The sequence below is a fragment of the Nyctereutes procyonoides genome, unplaced genomic scaffold (assembly GCF_905146905.1).
Source record: "Nyctereutes procyonoides isolate TBG_1078 unplaced genomic scaffold, NYPRO_anot_genome, whole genome shotgun sequence".
Classification (NCBI taxonomy): domain Eukaryota; kingdom Metazoa; phylum Chordata; class Mammalia; order Carnivora; family Canidae; genus Nyctereutes; species Nyctereutes procyonoides.
In genome coordinates this window covers 9,678,817-9,703,275 of record NW_026575147.1, presented here as the reverse complement: position 1 = coordinate 9,703,275, position 24,459 = coordinate 9,678,817, and the positions used below count along the sequence as shown (strand labels likewise).

At 52.9% G+C, this 24,459-nt stretch overlaps 3 protein-coding genes across 4 annotated transcripts; 2 read left to right on the top strand and 1 right to left on the bottom strand.

The window, feature by feature from the left end:
• The first annotated feature begins 820 nt into the window (after window positions 1-820).
• NOTO (notochord homeobox) lies at window positions 821-6,365 on the top strand. Its single transcript, XM_055312583.1, has 3 exons — window positions 821-1,199; window positions 2,495-2,709; window positions 4,994-6,365. The coding sequence occupies exons 1-3, from the start codon at window positions 839-841 to the stop codon at window positions 5,150-5,152; spliced, it is 735 nt and encodes a 244-aa protein (XP_055168558.1). The 5' UTR covers window positions 821-838; the 3' UTR covers window positions 5,153-6,365.
• Window positions 6,366-7,143: 778 nt separating this feature from the next.
• On the top strand, window positions 7,144-19,273 carry SMYD5 (SMYD family member 5). Of its 2 annotated transcripts, XM_055312580.1 has the most exons (13): window positions 7,144-7,269; window positions 10,970-11,078; window positions 11,834-11,973; window positions 12,430-12,551; window positions 12,937-13,006; window positions 13,637-13,741; window positions 14,524-14,586; window positions 14,810-14,880; window positions 15,196-15,302; window positions 15,678-15,734; window positions 16,557-16,651; window positions 17,301-17,371; window positions 17,468-19,273. In XM_055312580.1, exons 1-13 carry the CDS (start codon window positions 7,174-7,176, stop codon window positions 17,619-17,621), a joined length of 1,260 nt encoding a protein of 419 aa, XP_055168555.1. In that variant the 5' UTR covers window positions 7,144-7,173; the 3' UTR covers window positions 17,622-19,273. The 2 variants fall into 2 exon arrangements, with proteins under 2 accessions (XP_055168555.1, XP_055168556.1); XM_055312581.1 differs by lacking the exon at window positions 13,637-13,741.
• A 133-nt stretch (window positions 19,274-19,406) lies between these two features.
• On the bottom strand, window positions 19,407-23,633 carry PRADC1 (protease associated domain containing 1). The gene is made up of 5 exons (XM_055312582.1): window positions 23,472-23,633; window positions 21,257-21,357; window positions 20,640-20,749; window positions 20,214-20,381; window positions 19,407-19,974 (listed from the first exon to the last, which is right to left on the bottom strand). The coding sequence occupies exons 1-5, from the start codon at window positions 23,536-23,538 to the stop codon at window positions 19,854-19,856; spliced, it is 567 nt and encodes a 188-aa protein (XP_055168557.1). The 5' UTR covers window positions 23,539-23,633; the 3' UTR covers window positions 19,407-19,853.
• Window positions 23,634-24,459: the final 826 nt, after the last annotated feature.

The following is a 24,459-nucleotide window of genomic DNA, read 5'->3' as shown; positions in this document are numbered from 1 at the left end:
CTCCCCTGACCCAGCGGGGTACTGGGACCTCTGGTCTTGGGCAGGAGAGGGCACTGTGTTGAGGCTTCCTCAGAGCCACAGTGGAAAGGTGTTCGGGAATGGAGTTTGGCTTTGTTACGCAAAAAAATAAAATGAGAAAACTTGACACACATGCCCACTATACAAATGGGGGGCCAAGAAGCAGCACCTCCAAGTTGGAATCATCTCTGGCAGTTCCACGCAGGGTCCTGGTGCGGAACCAGGGTCCTGGTGCCAGGGGGCTCCCCACACCCCGTGTTCTGAGATGCCGGATGGGAAATTTTGTTTTCACCGTATTTATCAAGATATTTAAAATAAATAAATAAATAAATAAATAAACAAACAAACAATTTTTTTTTTTTTTTAAGTCTGCTTAGTCGCAGGCGAATCTGGCTGGCGCTTCTGCTTCGAAGACGGCGCAAGGATAAGCCCAGGCCCGAAGGCGCCCGGTGGCCAGGCGGCGGCTCACCCGCGCGCCGCAGCGAGCCCAGGGGCCTTTCCCACCGCGCCGGGGTGCGCATATTCAAACGCGGAGGAAGGGAGGCAGCGCCCAACTAGCCTGCGAGGCGTGCGCGGGCTTTGGGGGGTCTGCGCCCCGCAGCGCGCCGCGGCCCCGCCTGGGCGGCTGAAGAAGGGGGCGGGGTGGGGCCGGCCCCCGCCCCGCCCCGCCCCGCCCCGCCCCGCCCCATGTAAGATCCTAGCCCTCGGCTGGGGCCTCCCTCCCAGTGGCCCGGCGCTCCCCTCGCCTCCCGCGCTCCCCGCACGGCCGCCCACAGGCCCCGGCTCCTCTCCCAGCGTCCGCCCGGGCGGGGGCCGCGCCATGCCCAGCTCGGCGCCGCGAGCCCGCCGGCCGCCCGCTCCCCCCGGCGCTCGGGGCCAGCCCCCGCGCTCAGGCGGCTCCCGCGCGCCCCGGCCGCCCGCGCTCCCGCGCCGCCCCCCAGGCCCAGGCACGCCCCGAGCTCCCGGGCGCCTCGACTCGTCCTTCTCCGTCGAGGCCATCCTGGCCAGGCCCGCCCGCCGCGCGCCCGCCGCCCCGCGGCCCGGCCCCGCGCCCTCCGGGTTTCCCGCGACGTGGCTGCCCGCCTACCTGAGCGCGGGTCTCCTCCAGCCTTGCCCCCGGCCGCCCCGGCCCGGGCTCCGCCCGGCTCCATGCTGCGGCCTTCGGGGCCTCGGCGTCACAGGTACGAGGTGGCGGGGCGGCGGGCGCGTGGAAGCCGCGACGGTGGGCACACGGCAGGGGAGGAGTCCCTGAGTTTGAGAGCCACGCACGGTCGGGGCGGGGCCCCGCGCCCCTTGGCCACGCGCTGCAGCCCGAGGCCCGCGAGAGGGGCTGGCGGAGACCAGGTGGCCGCCGCGCGAGCCGCCCCCCCACGCGCGCTGCTGAGGGGGGAGGCGCGGCGTGCGACGCGGGTGCCGCGCGGGTCAGAGCGGGCCTCGGCAGACGCGGCCACGGCCAGCCCGGGGGCTGCAGAGCGTCCCTTCCGAAGGGGTCGACCGTCTCTCGCTCCCTCCACGCCCTCGGATGACTTATGCTCGGTAGCGCACGCTCATCCCCAACGCAGCTCTCTTCCCCGGAACGGACGGCCCCGTTTTATCTGGGCGAAGCGGCTGCTGCGGTGGTGAGGTTCAGCGAGGAGCTGGGAGGAGCGGACAAATTCCCGGACCCCAGTGCCGCCCCCGCAGCTCACGGCCGGCGGGGGGAGCTTAGGCTCCACGCTGAACTGCTCCGAGCCTGCTGGCCTGTGGCGCTCTTAGAGGGGGACCTCAGGCGGTGCGGCGCAGGCACTTCAATCCAAATAAATAAATCCGTCCATGCATCCAACACGCATCTCCATCCATCCATCCATCCATCCATCCATCCATCCATCCATCCATCCATCATCCATCCCAAAGAGAATTGAACTGTTTCCCTAACGTTCTCTAGCGTTAACATCCACCTACAGGAGCCTTTTGCCATTTTTGGCAATCTGATTCATGCTTTCCCACCTACCCCTGAGCAAAGTTAGTGCAAGCCTTGCCAACCCGTTACCAAGATCCATGTAACAGTTTTACCTGGTGCCTACTCCCTGGGCTCTCTCCATTCTGCGTTTCTCCTTTCAGCTGGGCATTCTCCACCCCACCCTCATTCTAGGCTCTCTACCCCATCCAAATTCCTGCCACTGCATCTGAGCGACGTGCGCATGGCTCCAAGCCACTTTTCCTTAACCTCCTCACACTGCGGAGCTCTGAATTGCAGTTTACCATCTTATATTACAGTGATCTCATTTTCAAGTTCGTTTTTGCGTAGTTATTACATTCATACAGCTCAAACTTCAAAATGTTTAAGTTAGATAATTTCCCTTAACATTCCTGTTCCCCAGTCACCTGGTTAACCCCACCCCACAAGCAGCCAAGGATACCAATCTCTTTATCCATCCAGAGGTATTTTATGCATATTGTTTGTGTGTGTCTGTGTGTGTGTACGTATGCTCTTTAGGCTTAGAGCTGGCTCACTGCTCAGGCTTCTGGGGTACCCCAGACTGGGCTGCAGCAGAGGAACTTCAGGACACTGAGAGACCCCAAAAGAGGGTTCGGACTATGTTTAACTTGAAGCAGCTGGAAGAGTTGGAGAACGTCTTTACAAAGCAGCACAATCTTGTGGGGAAGAAGAGAGCTCAGCTAGCAGCCCGGCTCAACCTTACAGAGAATCAGGTGAGAGCAGGGGACTGCTGCAGGACCATGGCTGTACATGGAGGCAGACCAGAAGGCCCTGGGTGAGGTTGGGGGGAGACATGGACCCTCTGCCTCTGGGCCAGGCCACTGGGGGAGGCAAGCCATAATCTTTGGCACACTCCCTACATGAATGAGCAAAATAGTCCCATTTGAAACCACATTATGGGAATGACACACAATCTAGATATTAATCTAGAACTTTATGTTTCCATGTTAAAAAAAAGAAGCTGACAGTGAAATTAAGTATGTTCAAGGACAAAATATTAAAAATAGTAATAAACATTCCCTTGATCTCCATATTCTCCTCTAGCCACTACACCATTTTTCTGCTCTTTTCATAGGCAGACTTCCCAAGAACTTGTTATAGTCACTCTGTGTCCTCATTTCCCATCTGCTTAACTCATTCCAATATGAATTCTTTCCCCACTGTTCCATCGGAACTTCTCCTCTGGGTCCCTTAATGACCTCCAGGTTGCCAAACTCAGCAGATGCTGTCCTCCTTTTATTCAGTTGACTGCACCTTCTCTATTGACACATACTTCCCTTGGCTTCTGGGTACCACATTCTTGGTTTACCAGCTCTCTGGCCACTTCTCTGTCATCTCTGTAGGGGTACTCTTCTCTTTGTGACCTCAAATTTGTCTCCCCAGCTGATCTCATTTATTCCCACAGTTTTTTGTTTGTTTGTTTGTTTGTTTGTTTTAGATTTTATTTATTTATTCATGAGAGACACAGAGAGGCAGAGACACAGGCAGAGGTTGAAGCAGGATCCTGGTGGGGAGCCCAATGTGAGACTCGATCCCAGGACCCCAGGATCATGCCCTGAGCCGAAGGCAGCCGCTCAACTGCTGAGCCACCCAGGCGTCCTTATCCCCACGGTTTTAAATACCATCTCCCAGATTTATATCTCCACCCACTCCTTTTTTCTTTTTCTTTTTTTTTAAAAAAGATTTTATTTATTCATTCATGAGAGACATACAGAGAGAGACAGGGACACAGGCAGAAGCAGGCTCCCTCCAAGGAGCCCGATGCGGGATTCGATCCCCAGCGGCCCCATGATCATGGCCTGAGCCAAAGGCAGATGCTCAACCACTGAGCATCCCAGGCGTCCCCACTCCTTTTTTTCTCACTTGTACATCTACCTACCTTCTTGAGGTCTCCACTTGGATGTCTTCTGGGTAGGCATTTCAAACTTAACAAACCTAAACCTCAGTTCTTGACCTTTTCCCTCTCCAGATCTGTTCCTCTCTCTAACTCATGGCTCCACCATCCATCCAATTGCTCAAAATACCAAGTCATCCTAGATTCCTCCTTCTCTCCCACCTCCAGTCCATCAGCAAGCCTTGTCACCGATACCTTCAAAATACAGGATCCAAAAAAAAAAAATAAATACAGGATCACTTCAGTTTTCTCCATTGCCCCTAGTTCATCCCAATCCCAGCTTCTTTCTGGATCATTGCAGTAGCCTCTCAGCCATCTTTCTGCATCTCCTTTTATATTCTTCACATAGCTTCCATGGTCCTAGGTGATCTGGCCTCTGCTGACTCCTCTCATTTTCCCTTCCTTCACTTCCCCATCTCCGTCTCAGATACTTCAGCCATGCTCTTCTCCTTTCCGGTCCTCAAGCACACCACACTTTCCTACATGTCGTCCCCTGTTCCAGCCTGCTTTTCTCTGTCCCATTAAACCAGCCTCTTATCCTTCAACCTCAGCTTAAGTGCTGATTCCTCAGGGAGGATCAAACCCCCATTTGTGTTTATGTATTTCTTTGTTTCCATTTTTGTTATTTTCCTTTCTCTGGACTGTGAGTTCCATGAGGTCAGGGACCATAGCTCTATTGCTCCACCATGTATCACCATCACCTAGGATGGTAACTAGTACATAACAGGAGCTCAATAAATATTTGTTGGATGAACAAGTGGTGTCTGAAATTATAGGGAAAGGTGTTTGGGAGGAGATGCTTTGTTAGAAGAAAGAGCAGGGATGCCTGGGGAGCTCAGTGGTTGAGCATCTGCCTTCAGTTCAGGGTGTGATCCCGGGGTTCTGGGATCGAGTCCTGCATCAGACTCCCCGCAGGGAGCCTGCTTCTCCCTCTGCCTATATCTTTGCCTCTCTTTGTGTCTCTCAAAAATACATACATATATAAAAGAGCGAATGTGGGCCCAAAGAGCAGTTGTCACTGTGTGTCGGGCGGGGGGGGTGGGTGTGGAACCAGGGGAGCTGCTGGTCATATTCCAGCCTCTGACCATTGCCTCTGATTGTAGGTGAGGGTCTGGTTCCAAAACCGCAGGGTCAAGTATCAGAAGCAGCAAAGGCTGAAGCTGCCAGCTGTATCTGCCGTGGCTGCCCCCCAGGATGAGCCCTCCAGCAGCTCTGACAACAGCATACAGAGAGAAGACACTGAGTCAGGAGTGGACAGCTGAGGACTGGGACAGAGCCCGAGGCCATCTGGGCTAGTTCTTCTTGGGGGAACTAACTGGAACTACTGAGGCCTTTTTCTTCATCTGTGTAATGGGTGCATTAACAACTTAGTCCTCCCAGAGCTGACAGAATGTCTGTAAAGCTGTTACAGTGTACCAGACTGGGTGCTAAGTGTTCAGTAACTGTTAAGGTTTCTAAATTTCCTTCACCTGGGGAAATCTGCGTTCTGGTGTGGTACTTACACCAGAACTGGCCTCTCCAGGTATTTCATCTGTTACTGACCTGGCCTGGCTGAGAAGGGGCCTCCCTGAATCAGTGTCTGGGCCTAGAAGCCTCTTGCCCTCTGAAGGTGGTGGAGTTGGGAGCAAAGAGGGAAAGGTAAAATGTTTTGCCTACTTGCCTTCCTGGAGTTTCCCAAAGTTTTCTTATTTTGTCTGAACTATTACCACTTTCAGTAGCTCAGCCCCAGCTGCCTGAGTAGAAGCAGGCATGCTACCCTGGCCACCATCTTTTCCCCTATAGTTATCCACCCTCATTCCTCTCCACCATTACATAAAATAGAGAAATTTGGCTCTACCTTTGCCAACGCAGGCATTTTGTCACCAACTCTGCTTATTTCCAGGAGACACTTATAACTTCTCCCCCTTCAAGATCTTAACTCATGATCTGCTTTCCTTCCCAGGAAGCTGCTAAGTTTTTCTATAAGAAACCTGCTGATAGTCTACCCATGTGAGGCCAATCACCAGCAATTCCAGACCTGATTTTTCTAGCTTTCTTCATTCCTGGAAAGGCCTCTGTTAAGGGTATTGATTTAGAACCTAGGATGGTTTCTCCATAGTGAGGTGAACTGGTGAAAAGAGGCCTGCCCTGCCACCTCGTGGTGAGAGAAGGCATGGTCCCCACTGCTGTTGGCAGTGTTCTGAAGGAAAGAGGAAAGGCAGGGAGCAGAGGTCGCCCTGGAAAACCACATGCTTCCAAGGTAGTGGTAGACCAGCCTCTCTTAGATACTAGGTCACAGGCTTCAGAGAGGCCAGGGTCTAGCCCCAAGAACCCTTCTCTCTCCCAGTCTTAAGGGAAATCCTTCCTAATGCTGGACCCAAAGTCAACTCTCTCAATCAAAGGGATCCAGCTGCCATCTACCTCTTCTAGCACCTGCCTCTTCAATTGACTTAACTTTTTAAAAATAAAAAAAAAATCAACAGTTAACCTGTTCAGCAGTTACTGGGCTCTACCCAATCCCCCAGTGTCACCATGAGACCATAACAGAACAGACACACGTCCTTTTTCAAGGAGCGCAAAATCAATTGGAGGACAAAAAGGCATGGTGATCAGGCTTGGCTGTGGGAATAGATGCTTTAAGTCAGTGGTTTCAGCTTCTTGGGGTCCTGAATGAGAAAACAGGCCCCTCTTCGGTTTCCAGGACAATGTGCATATGACACTACTTCTGCATACAATTTCAGGGGTCCTCAGACCTGAGGTCTATACCCTCTTCCATCACCCCTAGGCTGCAAGGTCCCTAAACCCCCTTAGGGGCTGAGAGAAGCACAATTCCAGCTTGATCTGCCGTAGAAGGCCTAAGGAAAAGGGAATTCTTGCACCCGACTGAGTAGGATGGATAGGTGCAGTAAGCTAGTCCTTCCTTTCAAGTAGATCCGAGACGGTAGAAATCGGCCGGCTGCTGTCCCACCCCTCGGCTGGGTCCGAAGAGCGCTGGACTCCGGCCACTGGGTGGAGAGACAACAGGCACAGAAACACGAACCGTACACAGATACATCAAAACTATACACACACCGGTACGTACGGAGACACAGACGCAAAAGCGCACAGATGTAAAACACAAAGGCAGACCCAGCTACATCCAGCCAATCGACCTAAACATAGATTAAAGGGATCCAAATTCGGACTCCCTAGAGCGCAAACCCTCACGCCTTCTGAGACACACACGCCGGGGGCGGGGCCGGAGAGGGCGGGGCCTCCCGGGTCGAGGCGAGGTCAAGGGTCAGAAGGCGGAGGCGCGCCCAAGATGGCGGCCTCCATGGGCGACGTGTTCTCTTTCTGCGTGGGCGTGGCGGGCAAGGCCCGGGTCGCGGTGGAAGTCCGTTTCGTAAGCAGCGCTAAGGTAAGGCCAAGGCAGAGCCGCCGGGAGCCCCCACTCTGTCCGGCTATGGAGACAGCCACGTGGGATCCCAGCCCGGAGCCTAGAAGCTCCTGTGCTGCCCGGACTCGGCGGCTCGCTCCCTACTCGCGGCCCGGGGGCTCCCTGTCTGTCCCCGCGCGAAGGCTTCCGGGGAGGTCACGCGGTGGATCGGGGGCTCCGAAGTCTCCGTTCGTTCCCCCTTTCCGCGGAACCCGGAGCGCCCGCCGGCGGCCCTACTCCCGCCGCTCCACGCAGGGCCGGGGGTAGGGGACGCGGGGCGCCGGGGCTTACGCGCCAGGCTGGGCCCCGGGGGTGGTGGGCGGGGACATGCTGAGCGGAGGGAACTGAGGTAGAAACAAGCCTGGGCCCTCAGGGATCTTTCTAAGTGAGATTTGGGGGTGGGGTGTGGAGGGAGACTAGGATCTTCCATGAAAGGCCTTGGGATGCTAAGAAATTTGGACCAGAGCTCGAAGCCCCTGGGAGCATTTGAAGCGTTTAAATAGGAGAGTGACGTAATTTTGTCGTTAGATTATCGTGTTTTAAAAGTTATAGAAAAATACCGAAAATGCATGTAAGGAAAGAGAAAGTAAAAATCACTCATAATCCTGTACTATGTACAAATATGTGAATATTAAAATTACAATTTTAGAAATCGCTGTTTGATGCAGTAGTAAATCACATCAATAAACCTACTTCTACGTTGTTGTTTTTTTATTATTATTTTTTATTTCTACGTATTTTTAAGAGCTGTTTCACGGGATGGACGCAGTTATTCAACCAACTACTTATTTGTGGACTTGTATGTTGTATTTTATTTTTTCATCTCTGAGATCAGAGGTCTTGAAGCTCAATTTCTGTGCACACATCCTTTTGTTCCCTTCAGCAGAGTGTTTTCTCTCCCAGTTAACTTTGCCAAGTGATATGTGGAAAATGGTATCACTTTCATATACATTTCTTTGTTTACTGAGGAAGTTGAATAATTTATCATGAGTAATGGCTGTGTGTATTCCTGGACCCTGCCCAAGAGGTCAGCCTTGTAGTCATCTGCCTCCCCATCTCCCCAACCCAACCCACTATTGCCTTCTTTCCATTCCAAGACACATCTGGAGCATTCCTCTCCTTCCATGATAAAGCAGCTCCCCTATATCCTTGGTGTTCTCAGCTGCTCACATTTCCATATCCACCACAGGCCTCTGGGGTTCTTGACTAGGTCATAGTTTGATGGTGTCTGGGTTCTATCACTCCTAGCACACAAAGATAGTCACCTTTCCCTTCACTGCACCCCCTGTCTCAGCCCCTCCTCTCTTTCCTTCTTCCTCTCACTTCATCACATCAGCCATTCTGCTTGTCCACTTGACCTTTCCAAGCCCTCTATCAAACCCCACCCCTAGAAGAATGAGCTGGCCACCCCCTCCATGCCCACACCTGATCTGCAGCTGGAGAAAATCACATACCCACCCAGACATGGTGACAAGATGGATTATGCCAAGCTTTTTACATCAATATTCATCAAGCGAGATTGATTTGTGAGGTTTCTCCTTTGTGCTATCTTCCTCAAATTACTACATCAGAGTTATATTTGGTTTTTTTTTGGTAGAATGGAGAAGCTTCCCATTTTTCTCTGTTACTGAATAGTTAAAATAGCATAAGAATTACTTATTCTTTGGCTTGAGAGAGGTGGGTCATAAGCCATATGGACTAGGGGCCTCACATGGGAGTTGTTTTTGACTATTTTCTCTATTGCTTTTCTGGATATTTGCCAGAGCGATCTTTTAAAGACTGACCAACTACTGTGCCAGGGACAGTACCAATCAGAACATGATAGTGGCTGACCAAAGATGATGGATGCCAACCAGAGTGCCATACTGGTGCAGGTCAACCAGATAATCCGCACTGCTTCTTTGTCTAGGCTTTCTTCCTTTTGAATTCAGTTTTGGTGATTTATGTTTTTCTAGAAAATTATCCATTTAGTAAAGCTTTTAAAATTTACTACATAGTCATAGAATTTTGCACAATATTTTTTTCTAAAATGTATTTTTCAAATTGGAAATATCTTTGCAAATTTATGCCCTTTGCATTCAGGTTTACTTCTCTCCAAGCGTCTTGGTAATATAAATGAGAGCTGCTTTTCTTGAAACACTGTCTTATGTTTGGGGGGATGAGTGGTTTCATAAAGGAACCAGCTCTGATTCTGTTCCCTTTGTTTTGATGACTAAATATTTTCTGCATTCGGTCCTCCAGAAAGAGAGAGAAAGACATCGTTATTTACCCAATGTTGAGATTTGAGATTGTCAGCAATAATGTGGGTCCATGTTGATATCCCTTTGTCCCATTGAAGAAGGCCATCTTTTCATTTTGCTAGATTGGGTCTGGCGCTAAAAGGCACGGAGGTGGGGTTCCAAGAAGACAACCAAGGATACATCAATGGCTTTGGCAAGAGGTTTTGTCCAGCTGTTCCACTCTGCACTTAGAGCTCCCAGAGTATTCAGGGTTGAGATCTGTAGCTCATGGGTTGCTCCAGGCCATCCTGGTTTACACATTCCTGCTTCTCTGACTTTGGGAGGTTCTGCTATCTAGCCATAGTGCCAATGCTGGAAGGAAACTGGGAGCTACCTAAGAGGGCACATGATGGGACGTCTCACTGCTATGTCCCTTCCCTTCCTTACTTTCTTCCTTCCTTCTTTCGTTCTCTTTTTGTGTCAATTCAGTGCTGTCAGGGGCACTACCCCTCTTCTCTAAGTGTACCTCCAGAGTAAGTGCCCAGCAGGGCCAGTAACTGCCTGGGTTCTGAGGCTATCTCCTGAGCCCCTCTGCATCACCTTCATGTCTTACAGGCTGTGTACAGTGCTTTAGACCACAGTCCTCAGACTTTAACATGCATGTGCATCATCTGAGCATCTTGTTAAAATGCACATTCTGCTCAGCAGGTCTCGGGTGGGGCCTGAGATTCTGCATTTCTAAGTCTTCCAGAGGATGCCCTTGTTGCCCATCCATCACCTCATTTTGAGTAGTAAGAAGCTAAAGCTCATAAGGTGAGCTTGGGTTGAGGTGCATCCTGGAAACTACCGTAGGTATTGTTATAATTTTCATATGTGAAACAGATGCAAAGAAGTGAAGCAATTGGCTCCAAGGTTCACAGCAAGTAGTATTAGGGTTGATGCTAGAATTTGTCATTCCTTTCAGTGTAACACTGAGAAATTGTTGTGTCCTTTGAGTACCCCACTGACCAGGGGAATACAGCACATTCTCCCCCAACTAGGCTTCCCTCTACTGTGGCATAGGAGTCCTCTGCAACCCTGAGCAGCAGTATCATTGCCAGGATCCTGGAGGGGGGCACATGGGTGACTCCAAGAAGACCACCCTGTCATTACCACCTCCTGGTACAGGAGCCTCAGTGCTCCTCTGGCCTTTCCAAAAATTCTCCTCCTCTGACTGACATGGCGGCTCCCTCCGCATCCCAGTTCCTCTGCTCTGGAGAGGCTGACAGAAGTGTGGCTGAAAGTAGGTCAGCGGAGGCAGTTATGAGAGGATGCTGACCATGTTCCACCAACCCTCCCAAGGCAGAAGCCTCTCCTGAGAGGGAGGTGAATGGGGGGTGATGCTGGGCAGCCCTCTGGGAATCCTTGGAGCAGTGTCCTCTTTCTCTCTTTATGGCCATCCTATTCCTTTTTCTCCCCGGTAGGGAAAGGGGCTGTTTGCCACACAACTGATCCGGAAGGGGGAGACCGTCTTTGTAGAACGGCCCCTGGTGGCTGCACAGTTTCTCTGGAATGCACTTTATCGCTACCGAGGTGAGCACATCTTGTCCACTTCTCATGGCTGCTGGGCCTAGCTGTCTTTGTGTCTCTGGTGTCTCTGGGAGTTCAGGTGTTGGGAGAAAAGTTCATCTTCCCTTGGAGAACTGTGCCTGAGAACCATGCTGCTGTCTAGTGTCAGGGCATTTGGGACTGCAAATGAGTGGTAGAGGGGCTCTTCCAGTCTGCTCCCTGGGGGAGGACTGTCACTCAGATGGAACTCAGACTGAGTCAGAGTATGGGGGATGTGTGTCATGCCAAAGGGCTTGTGCCAAAGAGCAGCCCCTCCAAGAGAGGGCCACGGGCCCTGTGGTCAAAACAGGCTGAGTTAGGGGTCAGAAGGAAGTAGAATGCACTTAGTTTTTCCAGCCATATGCTTTTTTCACACTTAGGCTACAGACAAACATGAAAGGAGGTCACTTGGCTGCAGAATGTGGGGAAAGCACATTCTGAGGGGATAGGAGGAGAGCCCCACAGACTCAGTCCCATTGGGAAGGGGGGAGAGCCTGACAGGAGGGGTGGAACTCCAGAGAAGGAAGAAAACCAATCGGCGTTGGAATGCCTGTGAAATCATTCACTCACTCATTCTGTTCTTTAACACGGTTGTTCATTCACTTCCCAAATGTCTGCTGAGTACCTACCATGTGCCAGCCACTATTTTTAGCCCTAGAGATGCTGCTGTGAAAAAGACAAAACATGGCTCCTGTCCTAAAGACACTACTCACATTGTCCTGTGTGGCTCTCTCCCTCAGCTTGTGACCACTGCCTTCGGGCACTGGAGAAGGCAGAGGAGAATGCCCAGAGGCTGACTGGGAAACCAGGCCAGGTTCTGCCTCACCCTGAGCTGTGTGCTGTGCGCAAGGACCTCCACCAGAACTGTCCCCACTGTCAGGTGAGCATCCCTGGGGAGTACACATGGAAGGGAGCTGGGGGAGAGGCCTTAGCTGAAGTCCTCTGTGAGTACCATGAGCAAGTCACGGCCCCTGAGAGCCATAATGTAGGGGAACACATTCAAAAGACTCAGTTACCGCTCCATTTGTGTCCTCCCTACCCCTGTCCCGCTCCCTAGAAAATAGGTCTGATGAGAACTTGCCCTCTTCCCAGGACGTTGGCAGGGGCTCTTCCCTCTACCTGAAAGCTCTCTCCTTCCCATAGTTTAACAAGCCTGGGTGCGCTTCTCACATGCTCCCAGGACACTATATGCTTTCTGCTCATGATGCCACAGAGCTACCGCTCAGGGGCTATTCATAGAAGGAACACAGTTAGTGCAGGTGAGTACCACTGAGGAACGTCTGTGCCTCATACCATGGCCAGATCCTAGGGTATTGACCTCCACCCACTCATCCAGGTGATGTACTGCAGTGCAGAATGTCGACTGGCAGCTGCTGAGCAATATCATCAGGTCCTGTGCCCAGGGCCCTCCCAGGATGACCCCCTGCATCCTCTCAATAAGCTGCAGGAGGCATGGAGGTAGGTAGCATTTCATCTCTTCCGTTTATCTTCCCTCTTTGCCTGCCTGCTTGAGATCAGCAGGTGCAGTCATCTGTCTTAAACTGCCATCCCCCTGATTTTTCCTCCATTCTTAGGGTTTAACAGAAGTCACATCACCCAACCCCCTGCCTTCAATGTGAACCGCCAGTCCCGCCACCCTCAGTATTGTATACACTCCCAGGAAGAGCCCCATTGAGCCACTAGGGATGTAAAGTCCTGCCCACATCCTTGCCAATGACTTCCTCTCTTTGGTTATAAATGGAGCTGGTAGGAAGGATTCTCCATAGCAATCAGACTGGGCTTCCCTGAATGCAGCTACTGGGAAGGGAATTTCTAGGCCAGATCTTTTTTTCTTTCACCCCAGGAGTGTTCACTACCCCCCTGAGACTGCAAGCATCATGTTGATGGCCCGGATGGTGGCCACAGTGAAGCAGGTGAGTCCACCCATCCCTCTCAGGGAAGCCAGTTCTGACCTCATTTTCCCCTTGGCCACAGTCTTCCCCCACTCACCTCAAAACCCTGACTTGGATGAAGAGCTCCCCCTGGGCTTCCCAGAGGAGAGCTATGCGCTATGTAAAATCAGGAGCAGCTAACCCATAAGGCTGGCAGGAGACTCATCTTTCCTGCAGCCTCTAGTCTAAGACAGGGTGTCCTATACAGCAGCAGGTCACGTACTCAGCTTACAGGTGCCACTTTTTCAGGATTGTGCCTCACATGTAAAGTGAGAGGAGCCACTCCAACACCTTCTATTAACATTGAAGCTCCACAGCCTCATCCTCCTGCTTTCCTAAGTGTTACACTGGCCAGCCTGGCCCCGTTGGGGAGATGGCTGGGTGTGGGCAGGGAGGGGAGGAAGCTCCCAGGCCAAGGAAGGGTCTACCAAGAATCTCATATGTGCTGGTGTTTCCCTGATGGCAGGGGCTTTAGAATCACAGCCTACCCTCCCTCCTGGGCACAGGGGGCAGCGAGGAGGCAGCCGTCCCCAAGTCCATGTGTGCACATGCATGCATGTACGGGCATATGTGAACATGACTATTTGTTCACTTGGTCATTGTTCACTACAGGCTAAGGATAAAGATCGTTGGATCAGGCTCTTCTCCCAGTTCTGTAATAAAACAGCCAATGAGGAGGAGGAAATTGTCCACAAACTCCTGGGGGACAAATTCAAGGTTAGTCTTTGCCTGTGATCCCCCCACCCCCAATAGCCTTGAAGGTTCTGTGGCTGCCTGATGGGAGCTGCACATTTGGTCCCTTCCCAGCCACAGGAAGAGGTTAGAGCCTAGGGCCTATATTCCTGCCACTATTTAACTTTGTGACCTAACATGGACCAAGAGTTGAGAAGTAGGATGATGACAGAGGAAGGAAGGATTGGGTGCCCTGACATAATAAAGCAGAATCTCAGGATAGCAGCGGGCAGGTCTGTCACAACGGAGAAAAACGGGCTGGGGGTCCCTAGGGTGAGGGAGCAGTGTGAAACAGGAGGATTTTAGCTGCCCGTGTGCTGAGTACCTACTCCCACCCAAGGAGGATAGCAGACTCCCAGGCAGGAGCTGCCTGAAAGCACAGGCAGGGTTGAAAACACAGCTGGGGTAGGCCTTCCTACATCCATTCTGGGGACAGGAGTAGGGAGTCAGGCTGGCCCGGAGGCCAGGTCAGGGGGCCTGGAAGATGGTGGTAAGGACAGACATTCCAGGCAAGGTTGCCTCAGCCCTCCTGGTACAAGCGCTGGAGAATAGGGAGGAGTTTGGGTTTGCCACCCTGGGTTGGAACCATCCACCAGACTGCCAAGGTTCTTTGGAAATAAGGACTCTGTGGCCTTCCTTTGCGTTCAGGGAAAGCTCATTCTACAGAGCTGGCCCTTTCCTTCCCTCACCCGGTCTTCTGGGCCCTGTCTGGGTGCTAATGGCAAATCCCCAGGAACACAAGTCTCTCCCTGCTTCCCCCACACCAGGGCCAGCTGGAACTTCTGCGGAGGCTCTTCACAGAGGCCCTTTATGAGGAGGCACTCAGCCAGGTGAGTGAGTGCCGGGGGAAGGTGGGACCAGTGGCCTCCTACCCATTCCAGCTCCCCAGGAGCAGCCAGGTCAGCATCTCCTACTTGAAGAGCTAACCCCGAGCTGACTTGGTATGAAGTTGGGATGGGACTGACTCACAGAAGACTTCCTAAATGGAGAGTTGTATCAGGAAGAAAAGTGAGTGACTGTAGTCTGTGCACTCATTTTTCTTTCTCCCCACAGTGGTTCACACCAGATGGATTCCGGTCTCTCTTTGCTCTTGTTGGGACCAATGGCCAAGGAATTGGGACCAGGTTAGGAGGGAATGTTCCAAAGCTATTGAACTTGTCTCTCAGGGCTGGCGTGGGAGATTGACAGAGGAAGGTAGCCACATCTTCTTTCAAGATTAGGGTGGGGTAAGGTATAATTCTGTGGCCCAAGCGCTGGACTGGATGCAGTGGTGGGAGTCAGAAAGGCTCAGGTGGTAAAATTTGCTCTTGGGAGCCTTGGTCTTTTGGGGAAGATGGGCCTCTGCCCCGGAGAAAGAAGTGGGCTTAACTTGCCTGGAGGTGGAGAGTCCTGTGAGCTGGGCCTCCTCTTCTCCAACCATGGATGCCTGGGACCCCCAGCTCCCTGAGCCAGTGGGTCCATGCCTGTGATGCTCTGGAACTGAAGCCTCAGGACCGAGAGCAGCTGGACGCCTTCATTGACCAGCTGTACAAGGACATCGAGGCAGGTTGGTGAGATGGACCCTTGGTCTCACCCAACCTTGGATGCCCCCCATTCAGATACAGTCTTCCCCTGAGGGAGTTCTAAGTGAACAGTTGGGGAAGTTAATCCCTATGTGCCTATGAGAAACTGTAGATCTATCCACAGGACACAGAGATAAGCCATGACCCCAAGATCCATACAGAGGCTCGGTCCTGAGGGTTGGGGGGTCCTGGACAAGTAAGGTGATACCATTTATGGGAAAGCAAGCTTGTGCCTCCAAGAAGCAAGGTCAGGTGACTAGTGGCAAGACAGTAGACCCAGTGCCTATCCTCATAACCCTTGTTTTCTTTTCCTCCCAGTAAAATGGATAGAATAATATCTGAATATTACTGTCTTACAGCAACTGGCGAGTTTCTTAACTGTGAAGGATCTGGCCTGTATGTGCTTCAGAGCTGCTGTGAGTCCCGGTATTAAGGAGGGGTAGCCTTACGGCCACAGGACATCTCTCCTACTTGGTCCCTTGTAGGCTGGTGGAGAGGACTCTAGGAGCAGGATTGGGTCTGAGCTTCTTTGGGGATTTTCTCATTCATTCATTTATTGGACTGTTCATGCCTTAATATATGTGTATATATCAGACCTTCCAGGGGGCCAGGCCCTGTGCTAAAGTACGACACAGACTCTGATTTTAGGCATATACCACCACTGCCCTGTCAGGTTCGGGAGGGGGGTGTTACAAGACCTTGGGAGGAGGGAGCTCAGGCGAGAAGGGGAGTCTCATAAGCACCTGACAGGGAGGAGCAGAGCCAATTCACACAGTTGTCTTTTGCAGACTCAGCCTCTCCCCCTCTGATTTCCTCACTGTAAGCCCCACCCCCCCAGGCTCTGGGACCATTCTGCCCCTCACAAACTAGGCTCACAGAGAGCCTTGGCTCAGCTGTTACCAGACAGGACTGAGTTAAGTGGTCAGGCACGGGAGTTCTTTCATAGCCCTGCTCCTCCTGTGGGACACTGGAGACACAAGCGAGACTCCAGCTGCCCAGTGTTGAGGACAGCAGGGGCAGTGATGGCAGGTGGGAGGGGATAGGAAGTAAGTGCATGTGTGCCTGTGCTCTGTGGTCTTCAGGAAAGAGCCCCAGACAGGGAGTTGGGAAGCTTGGGTGCCAGGATCTGTGCAGCCCCAGCAGGGATCAGAGAACAGGGAAGGATGGGGAACCAGCGCTCTGCACCTTGAGGCTGTTATTTTTATTAGTCAACAGTCCTTATTATTTGCCTCTTTCAGGTAACCACAGCTGTGTCCCCAATGCAGAGACCACTTTCCCAGAAAACAACTTCCTTTTGCATGTCACCGCCTTGGAGGATATCAAGCCAGGAGAGGTGAAGGGGCTGGGAACTGGGGGTGGGGTTGGGGAGGGGGCAGTTGGCCCTGCAGGTTCTCCCCAAAGGATAGCCAGGGCCCCCAGTTCAGGCTGTTTAGTTGAATCCCCACATGCCCCAGGACAGGAGTCTTTCTCCCCATGATTATGCTCTAACCCCACCCCTCCCCCAGTTCTTCACAAAATAGCCAGAAAGCCGCAGAGCAGTGATTGAGGGGCAACTGTGTGCCCACATTCTTCTTCCTAGCCACCTTTTAATCAACAAATCCACTTCTAAGAAAGCAAGAGATGGCTCTTTGTGGCTTGGGCTGTGGATGAATGTGTGGGTTTGGGTCCTGACTGGGCACAGTACACAGAGTCTCGATGCATCTTCCAGGGGAAGTAGCATCATATCAAGATAACCTCTGACCCCAGCTATGACCTTGGCCATCAACTGCCTGTAACCATAACCTCGAGGCTAACCACAGTTCCCTCTCTGTCTCAGACACAAGTTGTTGGAGCCTCTTTGTGGTCTGCTGAGGGCACAGAGAAATGGATGAGGGCCTAGCGTCTGGGAGATGGGGCAGTGGGTAGAGATGGGGCAGTGGGTGGAGAGGCTCCCATCTAAGAGAGCACAGACTGCCAGATGCCACATCTTCTCTGCCCTCCAGGAAATCTGTATCAGCTACTTAGACTGCTGTCAGCGGGAGCGCAGCCGCCACAGCCGCCACAAGATCCTCAGGTGCCAGCTGGGATGCGGTGGGTGGCTGGGCTCTGGGAGGCCCCATCCTAGTGGCCGCCTGACTTCACCCTCACCACCATCCCCCATCCCCTGCAGAGAGAACTATCTGTTTGTCTGTTCCTGCCCCAAATGCCTGGCAGAGGCGGATGAACCCAATGTGACCTCGGAGGAGGAGGAAGAGGAGGAAGAGGAGGAGGAGGAAGGAGAGCCAGAAGATGCAGAGCTGGGGGATGAGATGACTGATGTGTGATGTCACCCTGCCTGGAAGGGACCCTACCCCAGACCCTGCAGGAAAAGGGGGCCTTCCTCCCAAGAGAGGAAGCTTGGAAGGAACTCCCCATTCCCCTTGCCTGGTTTCCCCCCCCCCCCCGATTCCAGCTCTGTTTCTGCCAGAAGGTAGGACAGAGGCTGGACCCTAGGCCCTAGGCACTCACCTCCCATCAGACCTCATGCCCTAGACACTGCTGCTGAGTGGCTCAGGCTCTGTGCCGTCACTGAGCCTCTCAGAACTGCCCCCGCACGATACACACACACTCTCCAGGTGTGAGCAGCTGCAGCCAAGGTCAGGCCCTAACAGTGTTCTTCCCCTTGGCCCCATGGCCATGCTTACCTGTCCATCTGAGGCTTCCCCCTTCCAACCTGCTACAGAGGGGGTAATAACGTGGCAATCTGAGGATGGCCTGACTGCACTGAAGAAGAAAGGAAGGATGAGCTGCTTCTACTTTCTTCCTCACCTCCCACCCTTGTAGCTGCTAAGGCAACTGCCTGCTGCTAGCAGAGCGGGGAGAGGCAGGAAGGCACAGCTGGGCCTCTAGAGCATCTTCCCTGAGGCTCTGTGCCGGGGACACTGAACCAGGGGGATACTTCTCCCCACCCCCCCATTTGGACATCTGGGGCAGTAGAGATTAACCCCATCCCCAGACTCTGAAATCTCTGTACCTTGTGCCTTGCCTACCAGGCCCTGGCACAGTGGCTGGCCACATGGGGTAAGCAAGAGGCCTCTGCCTCCCTCAAGAGGGGCATGTGGGGGATCATCACCCCTTCCTCACACTTTCCCACCGAGGACTCCAGCAGCATGGCTGACACTGGGGCATGACAGGCCTATGCTCCTTAATTTTGGATGCTCAAGAGGCTTCCCTGGGACCAGTTTAACATGGGTCTGTGAGGGGCTCTCTTGGCCTCAATTTCCATCTTTAGGGTCTTCAGAGAGGAACATTGAAGTCTTCCAGAAATCTAGAGGAGCTGGGCTAGATTTTCTGAGATAAGCCCTGACTGTATCACCCTCCCCTTGGTTAGCACCACCCCTCACTCTTGGGTTGGATGCTATGGGAATTATAGACCATCACTTGAGATTTCTTTGCCTACCTTCCCTGGGGAGCCTGCCACACACCCCCTGATGAGGGATCTCTGGGAGGGCAGGTGCCCACCCCGTAGGTTGTCCTAGATCATGAGCCAGTTAGTGCCCACCTGTCTGGTATATCGGGTTCTTAACTCCTTCACAGCAGCCAGCACCCCCCACCCCCCCTCTCGCCCCTGCCTGCCCACTGTTCTTAATAAAGTATGAGTGGTGACAGGCCTCTGCAGGAATGCTTCATGGAGAATGACTCAACAAGCTGTCTGGACACCCAGCAGTCACATAGGTGGTGCATAGGCAATTGGCTTTAGACCAGGTGATGGCAGGAGATGGGAGCTGCAGCTTCTCAGTTTGGGCTCCTCTCTGCACTCTGCACCCACACTCTGCTGTGCAAATGTTTCTAAATGCCAAGAGCACAGGTCCTTTGAGTTCTAGTGTGGATCCCCAGGACCAGGCTACTGGAAGAGTCTTCTCAGGGGACTGAACTATGGCTTCCTGAGTTCTTGAGCAGGAAGCAGGCTGTTGGGATCCAAGATTAGCACCTAAGCACTGGTCCTAAAGGACCGTGGGCAAGTCATTTACCCTCTGTGGGCCTCAGTTTCTTCCCCCTCAAAATACAAGCATGGGACCAGAGGAATATGAAAGCCCCTCCCACCCGTGTGCTCTTATTCTAGGACACGCTTGCAACCCTGATGAGAGGCTTTATTGCTAAAAAGACAGTGAGGGTTTATTAATTCCTCAAACACCAGCTCCTTGAACCACTCCAGCAATTGCTGTGAAGTACACTGAGGAGACCTTGGGAGGGGGAGGCTGGAGCCAGGTGGGATGGGACAAGTCACAAGTGGATCTCTGGCCACCTGCCTTTAGCCTCTTTTGTTCCAGATTCTAGCCAAGAAGCTCTGGGGCCTGACTCTTGCCTCATCCCAAGGCATGAGATGTTTGGGGGTTCCCTGAGGGAGGGAAGGCTAGCAGCATGGCTTCTCTTAGCATAGCCAAGGCCCAAGCCTTTTTCCTCTGCCCAGCTCCCCCTGTCCCCAAATGCTATCCCCAAATCCGAAAGAGCAGACTTCCTGGATTTTCTTTTCCCAGCTCAGAGTTGTTTAAGGCTGGTATGTGGGAACAACTCTTCTACCAGAAGGTCCAGGGCGGTTGCAGCAGCTCAAAGGTAGGGATGCTGGTGACATTAACTGGGATGGAAATGATGGCCCATGGCAGCCCATGCTGTTCCAGGGAGCGGCGGATCATGTAGCTGGGAGGGCATGAAGAGAGGTGGTGATGGTCACTTTCTCAGCACCCCATCATGCCCCACTGTCCCCATCACTCTGGGAGTTCTAGAGCCCAAGGACTTGGCCCTCCAACTTGTTTGGCCCAAGGACTCTTGGCCCTCCAACTGAGGCTGGCGGGGAAGGGACTGGTGATTGCCCCTGACCTCCCCAAATCGTGGCACCCAGCCTGGTGCTGATACAGCCAGAGACAAAGAGCCCTCACCCATCTCGGCCGAGCAGGAAGAGAGCAGGGATGTCAGCTGTGCGCTGGGTACTGTCCTGGATCATCTCCACGTAGAAGCTGTCATTGTCAACTGCATTGTCAGAGATGATCACTGCCCGCCCGCCGTGCTCCTGCACCACTCGGGTCTTGGAGAGGAAGGAGCAGCCCCTGGAAGAGGTGGTGATAAGACCAAAGGAAAGGCAGGTTCCTAGCTAGCCCTCAGACTCACACTGGAAGGATGAAAGGACCAGGGGGAATTTTTTATAAAGCCTCATAAGTAAATGGTCAAAAATCATGGAGAACCTTAAGACATTTCTTAAAGACCATTAAAAACGTGAGTTATTTCAGAGCGCCACCACCAACACTGATCTCAGAATCCACCCTACACCTGTCCTCCTTTTATGCCTGTGCCTCTCTGCTCCTTACCCTCTCTCCACCAGAGCAATCTGGTCCTGGATGAAGAAACCGTTGCTGAGCTCCCCACAGGCCTCTGAAGGTTCTGCAGGGACAAGGTGAATCTGCTCATACCTTGTGTGCTGAAAGACATTTAGATAGGTCAGAGTGAGGAGACTTGCCAGTTTTAAGACCAGGCTGGTCTACTAGTTCCTCACAAAGTGTGAATAGTAGTTTCTGTATGCTGGGCACTGATTTTTACTAAATTCTCACCAAGGGCTATCTTAGTTGTCCTACTCCATCCTGCCTTTCCATGAACAACATAGGGGAGCTGGTATGGACCCACAAAGGGGAAGTAACTTGCCTTAAGTCACAGAGTGCAGACAGAGCTAGCAGAACCCTTGGTTCCTCACTATTTCGTGTCCCCGAAGACAACTTGTCCCTGTCTGGTGTCCAGGTCCTATTACACCCAGGAGGGTAGCTAGCTGGAAGCCCTTTCTTCCTACACAGCAGTCCTGGGAGGACAGAGCTGGATTCTGCACCCTTCTCTGTCCCAGCACTCAAGTATTGGTTGAAGGGATGAGAGAGTCACCTTACTTAGTGGGCTGGAGGTGGAGACAAGATCAGAGACAGGGTCTCCCTGAACTTACAAAGATACCACCAAAGTCCTTGGCAGGTGTGGCTGTGAAGATGTATCGAATGTCTCCAGGACTCAGCACTTGGAAGTACAAATAATCATGGATGCGTAAGCCTGGAAGATAAAGAGTACGGGTGAGATGCCTCCGGAGAACAAGCTGCTTCAATTTCAGATCGTGGACACCTTGTCTTCAACAGGGCTGGCTCTAGTCTGGGCTCAGGGACCCAACTTCAGCCAAGTGAGTCCTCCAGGTGGGTGAGACAGATGCTCTCTGCCCTGGGAAGGATAGAGCTGATGCAGAGAGAGTTAGCAACCCCAGAGAGATCAGCAGCTGCCGCCACTGCTGCTATGCAGGGGAGCCAGGAAGAAGGAGAGCCCTTGTGTTCTCTCTCTCAGGATGAATCTGTCTTTGCTCTGAAGTGGACCTGAGAGTTTCAAGGTGGAGCCGTGGTAGCCTTAAAAGTGGACTCTGTCTGGTTCCATTGCCATCCCGCTAGTCTAGCCACTATCATTTCTTGTCCTCACAGGTCTAGCTTCTTAACCAGTCTATCTGCCTCCATTTTTTCTCTCTACTGTCCATTCTCCCAAACAACAGTCAGGGGGCTTCTTAAAATATCTTTTTAAAAAATTATTTATTTGAGAGGGAGGCAGAGACATAGGCAGAGGGAGAAACAGGCTCCCTGCAGGGAGCCCGATGTGGGGCTCCATCCCCAGACTGCGGGATCACACCCTGAGCTGAAGGCAGATGCTCAACTGCTGAGCCACCCAGGTGTCCTGCTTCTTAAAATATCTTAGAGCAACTATGATCAGGTCACTACTCCTATGGCTCCAGTACCCCTCAACAATTACCCTTTGCACTAAAAATAAAATCTAAGCTTTTAAGTGTGGTCCTGTTCCATCTGGCTCTTGGCTCCTGCTACAACCTCACCGACTCCTTCCTGGCCTCCTTTCAGTTTCTTCACTTCTCTGAGTCTTCTTGCAACTGTTCCCTCTACGTGGGCGGCTTCCTCCCCTTACCCCACCCCAGTTCTTCCTCTTCACCTGGCTCACTCCTACTCATTGGTTAGGTCATAGCTTAAATGTCTCTAGAGAAACCTGCCCTATCACTGCTCTCCCCCATGCCCCTTCAAAATGAGCTTTTTCTCCATTGACATTTTCAACATAATTTGTAATTATATAGTATTTATAATTTTTTGTTTAATGTCTGTCTCCTCCACTAAGGCAAGAGCTATAGTTTTGTAACTTAGCTCAATGCTGTATCCACATTATGTAACAGCGGCTAGGATATGTGGGTGCTCAATAAAGGTTGTTGAAGGAGTGAACAACTATTTTCAGCTCCATTGCAATGAGGAAGAGAATTTTCAGAACAACCAGATTTTTCTGGCGTTTGAGACCTTCTCTTCAGCACCAAAGTGTAATCTTTTACCTAGACTTGAATCACTGGTTTCCTTAGCCCAGCAAGTGAGGAATGTGGAAGTGTGGAAGCTGCCGCCACAGGTCAAGTAGTCAGTCAACAAACCATCAAGCCACTATTGTGTGTCAGGGTTAGGACTGATTGTGGCTTTAGCTGCCCTTCTCCACTGCCCAAAACTCAGCCACTAGATCAAGTTTCACTGGCTTGGCATTGGTCTCTAAGCCTTTTTTTCCCCGGGGAATGGGGATTTCCCATCAGATACATTCCCAAGAAGCCTGAACACTGAACTCACTTTCCCACACACGTCTTTTCCTGGCCGTTGCATCTGCTGATCTGTGTAAATCAAGTGTGGGTATACGTATGTGCTCGTGTGTATGGGTGTATACGTTTATGTGCTCCTTCAGGAGCAAACAGGTTGTGTGTGTACGTGCGTGCCTGCACCCGCGGGCCCACGTGTAAGAATGTGTGCTCCTGCATGCCCACGTGAGTGCTCACATACCTATTTCCAGCTTGTAATCTCTCTAGCTGTCCCTGGTTCCTTCTAGTCACCCCTTCAGCCATCTGGGTCGGCGCTACTGGGGGCGTGGAGAGGAGTCTTGCTTAGACGTGAGGAGCCGAGGACTCAGAGTCTTCCGGCCGCGCCTTCCTCATGTCCCTGGGGACTACCACCCACTCAGTCCATCGCCCACGCCCAGACCTCCCCTGTCCCGAATTCGCGGGGTCCCCAAGGTGACCCGGGACTCCCCGCCCGACACGCGAGCAAGCTAGAGGGCCAGCCCCGCCCCGCAGCGCAGCCCCGCCCGTTGCCGCTCACCGTGGGCCGCGACGCACGCGGGGAGCCAGAGCACGAGACACCACCAGCCCGCGGCGCCGGGGACCATCTCCAGGGCCCGGGCCGGCGCCGCGCTTCCTCTAGCCGCCCCACCGCGCTGGCTCGCTGGACTTCAGCCTGACAGCTGCTCCGGCCCCAGCCCCCAGGCCCGCTCTTACCGCGGGTTGGCGGACGGGAACGAGGCCCACGGCTGATTGGCTCCGGTGCCTGCTCGTGTAGCTGCACGTTCCGCCTCTGCGCCTTAGCCCACTTCCTATTGGCCAAGAGAAGTGGGGCCGAGGCCTGATTGGTCTAAACTCTTAACAGCAACTGCCGCCTCCCCTCCCCCGGCGCCCCGGCCCCTTAGTTTGGACTCGACTCCGGGACTGCGCGGGCCGGTGGGCGAGCCGGAGTTGGGCGCCGCGTCTCGCTTCAGCCGCGGGAAGTCCGCGCGGTCAGCCGCTGCGGTCTCGGCCGGATCTCCCCTGCGGCCGCCGAGCAGGACGACGATTTGCTTCTCCCAAGTGTGCTTTCCTCCTGCTCACCCCTTCCGTGGGAAGGCGTTCGTCTGGCGTCCAGGTGGTCTCCCGCGACCGCCGCTCCGCTCGTCCTCTGCCGGCTTCCACCGGTGCCTGCTCTCTGTCGGTGGGCGCTGGGGACGCGGCTTGGTGATCCCCTCCCTTGGCGAGGCTGTGGCCCGCGCAGAGCCAGAAAACGGGCAGTGGGGCAGCTGCCGGGTGCCCACGCTTGCTTGTCTGCCGCAGTGTGCGACTGTGACCTTGGACACCTTTCATAACCTTTCAGCCGCAGTCCCTTCATCTGTAAAATGGGCATAACAAAACCAATGCGATAGGATTGGAAGGGCTGCGAGATCTCTTACCAGGTTCTTATTTAATAAACCCGTCCTACAGTCAGCATCCAATAAATGTTTGTGTTTATTGTATTCCTTGGTCTGGCGGGGGGCGGAATGAGGGTTAGTGGGTAACTCGGG